General features: G+C 29.7%; 3 protein-coding genes and 1 long non-coding RNA gene across 6 annotated transcripts in view; 1 reads left to right on the top strand and 3 right to left on the bottom strand.

Moving 5' to 3' along the window:
- Positions 1 to 13,703, bottom strand: part of LOC126850777 (enhancer of rudimentary homolog) — a 99,497-nt gene that overhangs the window by 28,681 nt on the left and 57,113 nt on the right. The window lies entirely within an intron of this gene.
- Positions 3,742 to 5,265, top strand: LOC126850784 (uncharacterized). The gene is made up of 3 exons (XR_007687594.1): positions 3,742 to 4,230; positions 4,378 to 4,521; positions 5,166 to 5,265. It is a non-coding gene; the product is annotated as an uncharacterized LOC126850784 (long non-coding RNA).
- LOC126850774 (charged multivesicular body protein 2a) lies at positions 4,998 to 7,491 on the bottom strand. Its single transcript, XM_050594088.1, has 5 exons — positions 7,064 to 7,491; positions 6,320 to 6,499; positions 6,077 to 6,252; positions 5,732 to 5,866; positions 4,998 to 5,554 (listed from the first exon to the last, which is right to left on the bottom strand). Exons 2-5 carry the CDS (start codon positions 6,485 to 6,487, stop codon positions 5,350 to 5,352), a joined length of 684 nt encoding a protein of 227 aa, XP_050450045.1. The 5' UTR covers positions 6,488 to 6,499; positions 7,064 to 7,491; the 3' UTR covers positions 4,998 to 5,349.
- On the bottom strand, positions 8,700 to 13,184 carry LOC126850772 (tubulin-specific chaperone C). 2 transcript variants are annotated; one of them, XM_050594084.1, is made up of 4 exons: positions 13,025 to 13,184; positions 12,770 to 12,923; positions 12,094 to 12,335; positions 8,700 to 10,137 (listed from the first exon to the last, which is right to left on the bottom strand). In XM_050594084.1, exon 4 carries the CDS (start codon positions 9,979 to 9,981, stop codon positions 8,953 to 8,955), a length of 1,029 nt encoding a protein of 342 aa, XP_050450041.1. In that variant the 5' UTR covers positions 9,982 to 10,137; positions 12,094 to 12,335; positions 12,770 to 12,923; positions 13,025 to 13,184; the 3' UTR covers positions 8,700 to 8,952. The 2 variants fall into 2 exon arrangements, with proteins under 2 accessions (XP_050450041.1, XP_050450042.1); XM_050594085.1 differs by lacking the exon at positions 13,025 to 13,184 and having other exon boundaries at positions 12,094 to 12,328; positions 12,770 to 13,007.

The raw sequence follows: 13,703 nt of genomic DNA on the forward strand, positions 1-13,703 counted from the left end.
AAAAAATACTTTATTATAGTGTTTTGGAAAGTTTTTGAGATAAGCTACAAAAATATGCAACAAAAAATAGACAGTTCCATTTAAAAAATTGAAAGTGACCTTTACGTGACCTTCAAGCAACTATTCGAGGTCCAATTATGATACTTATGACTACTCATCTTATGTCCCTCTCGAAACCATACAACTTTTGTCTAAACATTTTCCCCGAAACCGCCGTGTTTAGATATTCGAGTGTGAAAGTTAAAATGGGACAACCTGTATATATATATATATATATATATATATATATATATATATATATAATAAAAATATAAAAAAATGTAAAAAAATATAACTCGAGTTTAAAAAGCCACGCAGTTGTCGAATGGTTCAAGAAAAAATTCTGTCACACCCCTCTTTTCCTTTATCATAGACATAGGGCCGAAAATACTAATTTTAGGAGAAAAAAGGTAAAGACCAAAATAGTAGAAAATTTTATTCCCTACAACTTTGTTTATTATCATTTATATGCTAAAGTTAACAATAAACGAGATAATACAATAATTAAATTTTATCTATATTATTTAAAATTGGCTCAACAAAATTTACGCATGCGCATTGCGTCAAGTACGCAAATTGTGGAAACGAGATGTTGATATACGTCTGTACCGTAATGTTTTCGCTAACGCCATTGGAAAGATACGTGACTAGCAACAGAGAGAAGCTTGAGAGCGGCCATCCCGGCGTTTTTCGTACGATAGCTCTCGGTTCCGTACAGCAGCGCCTCTACGTCCATTTTACGGCCGCTTGGAACTACATGGCCACGTTCATTTTCGAGCAGGATAAAACGGCCGAATGATTCATTTCCGTGCTACGTCCACTTTTCAATTTTGGTTCATGCTGTGTTACATCCACTTTTCGATATTGTCGATACTGGTAGTACACTGATCGCTAGACAAAGAGAGATGATTGCGTCGTCTTCGTCTCTCTTTCATCGCGTATATGTGTAGCGTCCATGAAGGCACAAGCACCGACATGTTGATCACACGGATGCAATTGTTGGGAATTGGGATGAGATAAGCGGGGAGCACACACTTTTGCATAAGCGCATAACCATAAACATAAAGAAATTGATTGGTCCACAAATGTATGCATAAGAAAATGAACCAATCAATTTCCTTATGCTTATTGTTATGCGCTTATGCAAAAATGTGTGCTCCCCGCTATAATATATAATAGACAAGGAGCGACAATCGCATACTGTCCTTGTTTCTCTAGCGTATCGCTTTACAGCCGAAATACGGGCTGAAAATGCTTTTTGGTCCTTATTAGTCTTGTTACTTTCATAGTAGAAAGCATAACTGCTTTGAAAGTAAAGCGGGGAGCACATACTTTTGCATAAGCGCATAACTATAAGCATAAGGAAATTGATTGGTTCATTTTCTTATGCATACATTTGTGGACCAATCAATTTCTTTATGTTTATGGTTATGCGCTTATGCAAAAGTGTGTGCTCCCCGCTTAACAAGACTAATAAGCACTCACTTTTTGCAAATTTTATACTTGCGTATATACATATATGAATATATATGTTTAAATTATAATTAAAATTATACAATGCAATTAAATATATTGTATGATTAACAATATTAATAGTCAAATAATAGGTAATAGAATAAACAAATACAAAATATGTAAGACACGGGTGCTTAATTGTTAGACTTGATGATTTGTTGCTTTTTGACTATCATCGATACTTTGTGTATTATATTAACGGGATAGAGAAATAGCATAAAAATTATTTGGTTGTCATTTTTGTATAAACTTTATTCTGAAAATATAAACAAATTTTAAAAATAATTATATTTTTCAAATGCATATAAGCACATGCGGTCGCACATGATAAATTTAAATAAAAAAAGTTCTCGCCAAACTCGGGAGATGCGAACTTTGATCTACGGTGTGAGAAACCGAACGCTACGTAATTGCGATTACAATTGTTAAACAATAATGTCAAACAAGAATTGACAACCGTGCTATTTCTCTATCCCGTTGATATGATATACAAATAAAGTATCGAGTCACGAAGAAACAAATCATCAAATCTAATAAGCATTAGTGTCTTTTATGTATTTTGTATTTGTTCATTCTGTTACCTATTATATTCGACTACTATTATTGATCATCAAACAATATTTAATTGCATTATATAATTGTAATTATAATTTGAACATATATATTCATATACATATATATGCAAGTATAAAATTTGCAAAAAATGGGTGCTTATTAGTCTTGTTGTATAACTGCCCAGATAGTCAAATCTGTTCAAACAGATTTTGTCAAACGTCTGCTACAAATTTTTGTCAGCAGAAAGACTGCAGACTGTATACAAAATCTGTTACATCAAATAATGACAGCAAAACATCAGCAGAAATATTACAAAACTTGCTGACATAATTTGACAACAGATCAGTAACAGAAACCAAGCAGAATTTGTATAGAATTAATATAGCAGATTGGCAGCAGAAATTAAGCAGGATCTACGCAATGCAATTTGATGTCAGATTGGCAGCAGAAATCGAGCAAGTCTGCGCGTACGCATTTTGATGGCATATTGGTAACAGAAATTAAGCAGGATCTGTTAACATGATATGATATCAGATTAGCAACAAAAACCGAGTAAAATCTGCGTACGCGCAATCTGACAACAAATTGGCAATAGAAATCGAGCAGAATCTGCAATAATTTATTGAAACAATAGTTTATTTGCTTACTGCTATGCGACGCAGTATTCATTTTCTATATCTCGTATTCAAGTTCTTGTCATGAGCATATATGAAGCCTGCAAAATGCGGCTAATAACATATATAATTATTTTTATTGATTCAATTTTTCATACAATTCCCATACAGGGAATTTTATAGATATTAAACTGATTTTTGAAAAATCGGACAGATAAATGTCCGATTTCACTTATTCGGATAATTTTCTGTCCTAATAAGCAAAATTATTTATGATATAAAATAGAAATTTCATTAAATAAAATCTTTAATTGTATAAATTAAATTATTTAAATTTTCCTATATTTATTACATTAATATTATATATTTATATATTATTAATACAAAAAATAGAAAATGACGTCTCGTGAATGTGATATATCGACTATTGACATCATTTTTGGGTTTCATGAGACCTAATTTAGAATGTCTAATTATTTATGTTATTTTGTGACCAAAATATAAATAAAATAAAATTATTGTCATTTTGTTACTTGGGATTCTTTAAATGTTTAAATCCATTTAAATGTCCATTTTATATAAATGTCTAGAAACTGCAGAGTCTGCTTGATTTCTGCTGTCAATCTATCAGCAGATTATGTTAGCAGACTCTGCTCGGTTTCTGTCGCCAATCTGCCGCCAAGTTATGTCAACAAAGTCTATTCAAATTTTTTCGCCAATCTGTCGACTTATTATATTAGCAGATTCTGCCTGCAAAACATTAACTGAACGCAAACGCAGTTGATGTCAGTTTTCTAACAGATTTTGATTAAATCTATTACAATCTGCCGTCATACTGCTAACATTTTGCTTAAGGGGTGCTTTCTACCATAAAAGGCCAAAAAGCATTTTCAGCCCGTATTTCGGTCGTAAAGCGATACGCTAGAGAAATAAGGACAGCATGCGATTGTCGCTCCTTGTCTATTATATATTATCTCATCCCAATTCCCAACAATCGCATCCGTGTGGTCAACATATCGGTGCTTGTGCCTTCATAGACGCTACACATATACGCGATGAAAGAGAGACGAAGACGACGCAATTCTCTCTTTGTCTAGCGATCAGTGTACTACCAGTATCGACAATATCGAAAAGTGGATGTAGCACAGACATGAACCAAAATTGAAAAGTGGACGTAGCACGGAAATGAATCATTCGGCCGTTTTATCCTGCTTGAAAATGAACGTGGCCATGTAGTTCCAAGCGGCCGTAAAATGGACGTAGAGGCGTTGTTGTACGGAACCGAGAGCTAGTACGAAAAACGTCGGGATCGCTCTCAGTCTTCTCTCTGCCAGCAGGCAAGCTATTTTGCTCTGATTGATCAATCCACAATCATCAACCGTAATCTCAATTTGTACAAAGAAAATAATTGTTTTTTAAAAAAAGTGTAATTATTTACATTTTTTTATAACAATTATTTTTTTTTATAATTGATTCATCTTATTATTTTGTACATAAAAGTCTTACGGTAAGATTATCCAAAGTTAAATATTTTACAAAATATTTTATTTTTTATAATAAAATATGTCAAATTAAGATATAAAATAAAAATATTTAATAAAAAATATTTAATGAAAAATATTTTATTATTGAGATTTGACCACGATCTATACAGATCTGAGCACTCGCTACCCCCACTTCGGATTTTGTGTAGAAGACCGTGGATTAACATGGGGGCGTGATTTAATCTAATGTGGCGACTGCAAGGCAGACAGTATGGTCGGTTAAGAATATGCAAACGTCATATTTTCTTTACAAGGTGAAAATTTGCTAACTTTAATCATTATTAATTTTTTTGTAAATATTATATAACTGATGATTTTATTTATGATATGTGAAATATGCAAAAAGTATGCTTTGCTGTAGTTTGATTTTCTACCATCAGAGATCGTGGTGCTATATATCAGATCCTAATAGTGTTTTAAAAAGATCTTGAGATTATAAGAATATGTAATAAAAAATAGGAGTTAGCATTTAAAAATTTTAAGTTGACTTTGAAATGACTCCTAAATTTGATCCGTAGGCTTTACTTTTGTATTTAATATTTTTTTTTATATTCCCTTCCTTATGAGATATTTTAAAGGCCCGTGACTTTTTCTCCACCATGTATGTATATATAGGAAGGAGACAAATAGAAAATATTCTTTAAATATAAAATAAATTATAAATTGTAGGATGTAAGTTATGTTAAAAAAGTAAGATTTAATATTGATTGAATATAGGAATAAACATATATGTTATTGTATTATATATTTTATTATACTTTTTTTGCATATATCTGTATTAGAAATTTATATATTTATAGAGAATGTTAGCTATAAAAGCAGTTATAAAATTTAAACATATAAAATATAAAATTATTCAAGAAAAATTGTATGCAAACAAGAGAAATATTTGTTTTAGGTTTATACTTATATTAAGTATACACAAGCATTTGAATACTCAGTTAGTGCTATTCTTTTAAAGCTAATGTCCAGTAGGTAGCCAATTCTTTTTACATTTTTTGTACATTATTTAATTATAATATTTAACATATTTAACATATTTAATTAAAATATTTTAGTTAATATTATTTTTAAGTGTCGATTTATTCACGTCGCAAATTCTCAAGTCGAGCTTGTAAATCCGCGTCAGCGTCCGCAAGATTACCTCCTTCCTCATTGCCTGCTGCAGCAGCAATTGGCTGCTTCGAACCAGCTACACTTAGTGATCCAGATGCTTGTGGTAGTCCAGAGAGTTGATCTGTTAACTGTAGACCTAATTCGTCCAATACCTGAGCAACTATGGCATCACTGTAAAAATAAGATTAATAGATATATCACTTTTTAATAATATAATAATAATACAATAAATATTACCTATAAATAATTCATAATCTACAATTATTAATAAATGTTTAATAATTCGTTATTATGTGACAATTTAGACACAATACATATTTATGTATAATAAAATTTTTGATTAATAACCTTTCTTCTTCATCTCCTTCATCTTCCATTGCATCATCTATTGCGTCATTCATTATTTCTTCCTTCATATCCATTATCTCCGATTGCTTTTCAAATTCTTGTAATATTTTTTGTATCTGTGGTAAATTTAATTGTCTGTAAAAATAAAAATTGCAAATCAGATTATATATATCAGGAATACAAAGATTGTGTGTGTGTGCGTGTAATAAATTATATTTTAATTATATTTAATAAATATAAACAAATTATATAAGTAATACAAAAATAAATAATGTAATAAAAATATATGATACACATATTGATAAATTAATATTTGATAAATGATATATATATATATACACTCACTTATTCATGTTTTGCATGGCTTTAGTCACCCCTTTCATAGCTTGTGCCATTGTATTTTGGGAACGTAAGGTTTGTATTTTTAAAGATACTGCTTGTATATTTGCTTTCATTAGCATAAACTTTTTTACGTAACGTCTTGTCCTAACTAGATCTTTGGCCATAATTTTCACAGCATCCTATAGTTCGAAAAAAAAATCAAAATGGTATTAAATAATTATATAACAAAAAATAAAGTTACATTACCATTTGTCCATCCTTTGCAAGTTTCTTTATGTCAGCTATAATTTTTTTTTCCTGTTGTTCCATTCTTACTTTTTCTCTGTCTAAATCTCGCATTGCTTTGTTCAATGCTCTTTGATTCTTTCTGAGCATTTCCTCAGGAGTGATACGCTTGCCAAATAGCCATTCCATGATTATGAAATACTATAACAAATTGTTCATTAAATCAATATAATAAAAATATAAATTATACATTAAAAATAAAGTATAAAATTAATAATAGAAGATAGATACATATAGAATTAAATATCTTGGAAAGTGCACTTTAATTTATACTAAAATTATAACACATATACTTGTAAATATATTACTATATGTCAATTATTCACGCTATTATTCCTATAGTCTTTTTATTATTTGATGATTTTTATTATCACTTGATTCATGTATAGCACATATATTTGCTAATTTCTTAATAATTTTGAATTGTTTTTTTTTTGGTGTAATGTTTTCAAACTAAATTTTATCCTGCACAAAAAAAAAACTACAAATATTTGAAAATAGGTTATAAGTATTTTATGAGTTACTTTAAAAATTACATATTAAAGATGTGTGAGATTACATTCTTTGTGTGCAAAGTTTTTCGTCAAAAAATTTTTCAATAATTTCTGCACTTTATTTACTATACACATTGTTAAGTAATTATTTAGCCAAGGATACGCACTTAAATGTCAAATCCATAAAACTATAAAATATGTATAATTTTACCAGATATTTCGATGATATATAGATCTTCAAACAGGATATCGAGAATATTTGATGATATTACGAGCCACAATCAGTTTTCTTTTGACAGATTGTGCAAGATAACTATAAACATGAGAATAGATTGACCGGTTTCCATGTCTGAAATGTGTTTTGCGACAAAAATTAAAGGATAGCTGAACTTTTTACACTTTTTCTTTCCTTGGCACTTTTGATTGATGTATGTCGCAGAGTTACATGCCTATACTACTCTGTGGCTGTGAGTTTTGAGATGGCAGCGCATGCTCATTTTTTATTAATTTCTGTAGTCACGCCATGCTTGTAAACTCGATTTTTAACAATATTCTGCCGATATAGCGTGATGTCATATGCTAAATTTTAATTTAGTTGACATATTGTGTCAATTTAAAATCTATTGTTTTTATGTCAAGAACTACTGCTTAAATTTTGTAGCGTATCATGACACTGACTGCTTATACAGGGTGTTCTACAAAGATTGTGTCAACGCTCGTGAGCGGGTAGAGGATTACCATTTTGCAATTTTCGTAATAATTATTGAATATGAATTAAAAAATATTGGCAAATGAGCATGCGTTTCGCACGGCTAGACCATGGGACGTATGCTCTAGGCGTGCCAGCGGCGAGCTTCATAGTGTCGCACGACAACGAAAAGTATTTGGCTTACGCGTATCCCTCGTCGCGAGACTAATAGTGCATTCGATTTGTTGACTCTAGATCGGGTCGAGTCAGATCTCAAGTTCGATTTGAAACTCAATGACTCTAAACTATCATGGCGGAAAGCGGTTTATGATTGGTTTCGTGATTCATAACCTCCATCAAAGAGTTTTTAACATTATTATTTATCATATTTTCATTATTACTACTTATTCGTCCCATGGTATAGCCGCGAGATACGCGTGCTCGTTCGTTAATACTTTTAAATTGATATTTCAATAATTATTGCAAAATGGTAAAGAACTTTTCTGTTCAGTCCTCTACCCGCTCACGAGTGTTGGCACAATCTTTGCAGGACACCCTGTATATTTTCTGTTGGTATTAACTGAGGCGACACATCACACGCGACTGATGGAGTTCTGCCAATAATATGTAACATAATTTGCAATACCTGATCTTAACAGACAGCTATCTGAATATTTATATTATTTATAATAAAGTGAAACTCAAAGTATTTCGTTATATTTGATGAAAAAGTTTGGTTATATAATTTATTAAATTATTATTTTCATACTTACCATAATCTAATTTCTTATTACTATTTATTTTTTTATATTCCGTTCAAACATTTAATTATACATAACTCATGTGGAGTACCCAACAAAACTTAAATTACTGCGGAAAACCCTATAATGGCGGAAAAGTATTATGATGTACTTGATTCAATAAAAAAATTATTGGAAAGTACATTCCGAATAACATCATTCACAAAAAAATTTGAAAATTGTAGTACCCCATTCCAATTTAAGGCTCAATTACATATCGTCTATTCAATCTTTCCACGCACTTAAAAAAAATTTTATTAATTTGAAAACATTAAAAAAAAAAGAATAGAAAATTGATTCCAAAATAAAAGAAATATTGGTATTTCTGAGAGGATTTGGCCATTGCACATTATAAAATATAATTGCATATATTGCATATATTGCACAGACTAAATGTATTACATTATAAGTATATAAAACACATAACTTTTATCCTGTGAAAAAGTACAGTATGTGAACAATATACACACACATATACATAATTATTTATAATTTATTTATGTAGATAAAGCAATGTTTAGAAGTTTAAAAAAAAATTAAGTGTCATAAACATTTCAATTATAACAGATAATTTTAAGCGCTCTTTTTTCTTCTTTTTTTACAAATGTTTATTTAATCCCACGTTTTTACTCGAAGATTTGGTTCAAGAATGGACCAATTTGGTGAATGTTTTTCACTGGATAGCCAATTAAAATCGTCTATACAATTCCAATTGTTAATCTTTGGGTCGAGGCCGGCTAGATTAAAATGGCTCGTCTGATCTTCGTAAGACCAGTTGTAAGGTGCTACATATATCTTTGTACAATCTTCTATAATTGCTCTACTTGTCACATGCAAATAAATGGTACAATCTGTCGACGAATGTAATCGCAATTGTTGACATGCAAAAGCAAATACGCATTCACTACAGTCGTGCGCAAACACAGAGGATGTCACTGGTCCTACTAATATAGTGCATTGTTTTAGGTTTACCATATGTAATGTACTAGGTGTACCATATATTCGTACAGTACACTGAATCAGATCGGAAAGTAGAATGTCATTTTTATTTACATTCTCAACATCCAATACAAGTTGCTCGTTCACTTTGCCCTGAAGCATACAAGCGTTATCCCCATACTTGCTTGAGAATTTATTGTTTTGCTTCGATGAACCATTTACGATGCTCTCGACTATTTTCACATCTTTTAAGCCATCCGTGATATCGTGTCCCTTGTCAGAAGGCTTCTTTACGATTCTACGATTCTTAAATCCAAATTTTTTCTTAGGCAAAAGTTTCATTTCTAATTCAGAAGCTTCATTCTCTAACATTTGCAAGTTTTCTTGTGCGCGTCTTATATCATAAACTTTCAGAAATATTTTAGATTGCAATAAATAGTTTTTAAGCAATTGAATTTCTTTATTGGATTTCTCGAAAATTCCCGGTAAAGCTGAGGGCGGTCGATTGGGCGCATCATCCAGCATATCTTTAATTTTTTTGCAAGAAGAATAAAAAGTGTCTTTAAAATAATTGCTCTGCTCGCATTCCACGACAAGAGATTGCCGTTCTTCTCTTCGTTTTTCAATAATATTTTTTCTTTCACGATCCCTCTTTGTAATACGATCTGGCAAACTTCCTTCTATAAGTTCTGTGGAATCCATCTTAGTAGACAAATGCTATTTTTCAACGTTTGTGCTATCTTGAAGCTTATATTTCTTAGAATTTATGTTCAGCTTATCTTGATTTATAAATTCTCCAGATTGTTGTTTATATAGTCTGAAAAACTTTTGCTCCTGCGATGAATGTGGTGGAAGATACTGAAATGATTTTATTGTAAATAAAAAGAATTCAAATAGAGTTTTTTTATTGGAAGTTGAATTTCCTTAATTAAAATGTATAATTAAAGTAAAACTTTTTAGAATAGTAATAAGTCTTTGAGCATTGATATAATACAATATTTATAATACAATACTAATACACTACTCTTGATAAGAAATTTCACAATCAATTGCAAAAATATAAAAATAAACTTATTCAAATTCTTATTGATTAATAATCAATTAACTGAATGTAAATTTTTTATATTATATCCAGTACAATCCTTACAGGAATTGAAAAATTAAAAATAGAGTGGGGTATTAGGGCAAGAAAGTATGAGGTGAAAAGAAAAAGATCAATAAGAAGAGAGAAAGATATTATAGCAATATATAATAAAATAAAAGACGAGCAAAATTTTGAAAAAAGTTGAAGGAAAAGAACAGAGATCTATAAAAGCAATGGGAAAATGGGAGAATTGATAGAGGCAAAGTATATATAATAAGAGATATAAAAAAAAGTATATAATAAGAGATATAAAGAAATAATGTTGGTAGGAAAGAAGCCAAGGTATTTGGAAAGGAGAAATCTAGAGGATTGTGATAAAGGAAGAGGAATTAGAATTTTAGTAAGCCTGAGATTAGGCAATATGGAGGAAGGAAATAAATATTGGTTAGAAGATCAAAAGCGCAAATGTGTTCTGCAAAAAAGATTGGGACAATTTGTATCATTATATAGGGGAATGTGAGATAACTAAAAACTGTTTTGAAAATATAGGCAATAATATAAAGAGTAGAATAAGGGATGATGAACTAGATACAGAAAAGGGAAGGAGAAGACTGAGAAAAGAGAAGGAGAGGATAATAAAAGAAAAGAAGGAAAGGGATAGGGGATAATAATAAAGACTGTGTTTAGCCTAGAGTTATGTGTAATTGTAATACAAAATGTGAAAGATTGAATTCATGGTTAAGAACAAAGTGTTAATCAAGTGCTCTTCTTGCTGTATAGTAGAAGTTAATAAATATCTATCAGTATAATCTTTACAAATTAGTAATTTTGGACTAAAACCAAATAAATAAAATATTTGCATATATGTTTTAAGATTCTATTAATATAATTATGAAATCATATATTGTTGCGAGAATTACTTTATTATTCCATAGTTAATAAAACTGTTTGTGGTCGCTTCCAAATTTCTTTTTGCTATTTTATATGAAACATTTTTAAAATAAATTATTTCTAATATTATAATGTATTATGTATAAGATAGACAAAACATTAATTAATGACAATCTCAATAATGAGCATACTTTTAATTGATCTTTATGTAACAACTTTATGAGCGATGAATCTGAATCTTTGTACATTCTAACAAAGTTGTCTAAATTAATTAAAGAATTGAAATATTTTCAGATTTTCATTTTTGAATATTTTTATATTTCCAAAGTTTAATTTAAGAGATAGTAAAAAAATTTCCTATTGGTTATGGATGGGTTAATGTCCCATCATTGAAAAATCTGCCGATTAAAATAATTTTATGACAATGCATGATGACTTAATTATATTGACAATCTCTAGAAAACATTATTTATAGTTTTGGCTGAGAAGGATTTGATAAAAATCAAAGAATATATCATTTTATCATTCCTAAGAATGATGTATTGTATCATATTGTATACAAACATCAATGTTTGAAAGTTTTGTATTAGCCTAAAATTTCTCAGTTAAAAAAAGTCTCTATTGTTATTTTAAAATGTACAACATATGTGTATGTCTGTATAAATTTCAAAAAACTTTAGAAATAGTTTTTAATTTAATATAATATAGGTTTATGTAATTAATAAAGTTTTATACCAACTTATATATGAAAATAATATAAAAAAAATCTATCATAGTGATTGTTCAGGTAATTATATAATTTCAGTAATTATGTGATTATATAAATTATTTTTAATTACCTTCACAATTTCTGATTCATTTGGTGAAACACTTTGAAGCAAAATGTATCCTATACCTCCACCAAGAACTATTGATGTTGCAAACTTCAGGAACGCCATGAAGGTTTAATGTTCATTGCATTCTTGTGTCCACGTTGTGTAATCAAATTTTTTCAATTGATCATTGCCAGATAATTTTTCTCCAACAAAGTAATAGCCTTCTAATATACTTGGGAAATGTTGGTGCATATAATATCTGAAATCTGTGTTGCAGATTTTAGAAAAATTAATATACTAACTTAATTATTTTTAGATAGGGTAACAGAAGTAAGAAAATTTAAGACTACGAAAATTATCCCTTATGGCATCATTTACAGATTGGCTACACCGATATAACCTCAAGCAAAAGAAAAATCTTTATTTGATATTATATTTATATATATTTTATGATATTATATATGCATATATATACATATATATATATATACATATATATATATATATATATATATATATATACATATATACATATATATATATATATATATATATATATATATATATATATATATATATATCTTTATATGATGTAAAGCATATATATATATTTTATATCAATCAAAATAATTTTATTATAATTTGATATATTGCAAAGCGTAACCTAGAAATTGTAAATCGTGTAGAACGAACAATTCACCTTGTGAAGTATTCATACAACGCCAGAGTCCGTATGATCCTAGAAACAGCACACCTTCCAATATAAGAATTATCTTGGCGTTGGTCTTGAGCGTTTGCACAAAGTTTGACCTCGGTCGTTTCGTGAGCATACTAGGCAGAAACCAAAAGATTTCCTAAAATGGAAATCACATCATGCAATACCGCGCAAGATACTGTATCAAAGTGGGAAAAAGAAAATATATAGTTCATTGATTGCGAGTATGTATGTACATACCACAAAAAAGCACTTTAAAGGCGCTTGCACAATGCGAGGCGATAGCGATAGAAATAAGGGAATAGCGATAGCGATAGGCAATATCCAATGAGAACACTGCTTTTTCGAAAAAGATCTCTCATTGGATATCGTTTATCTCTATCCCTTTGTTCCTATCGCTAATGCCTCACATTGTGCAAGGACCTTAAAAGAAAAATGAAAGATATCTCTAACTCTTGTAACATCCTGCCAATTTAAAAAAAACTATATTTTAGCTAGTAATTAAGTACCGCTTTTATCCCTGCAAAATACCTATGGAATAATTATGTAATCCATTTGCTTTTATTTCAATTGTTAACTAATTTCATTAATCACTTATCATTCTAGTTCCATATGATTATTTAGCCTAAAAACCGAATATATTTTAATCCTTTTAGTAATAATAATCGATGGCGCAAGGAATTGAGAATTCCTTACATCGACGAATCAGGAAGCATTATTTAGAACTAGCTAGCTGTACAGCAGTGACTTTCTAGAACTAATCTGCTGATTTAAGCGGGGAGCACACACTTTTGCATAAGCGCATAACCATAAACATAAAGAAATTGATTGGTCCACAAATGTATGCATAAGAAAATGAACCAATCAATTTCCTTATGCTTATTGTTATGCGCTTATGCAAAAGTGTGTGCTCTCCGCT

Source organism: Cataglyphis hispanica, chromosome 7, assembly GCF_021464435.1.
Source record: "Cataglyphis hispanica isolate Lineage 1 chromosome 7, ULB_Chis1_1.0, whole genome shotgun sequence".
Lineage (NCBI taxonomy): Eukaryota > Metazoa > Arthropoda > Insecta > Hymenoptera > Formicidae > Cataglyphis > Cataglyphis hispanica.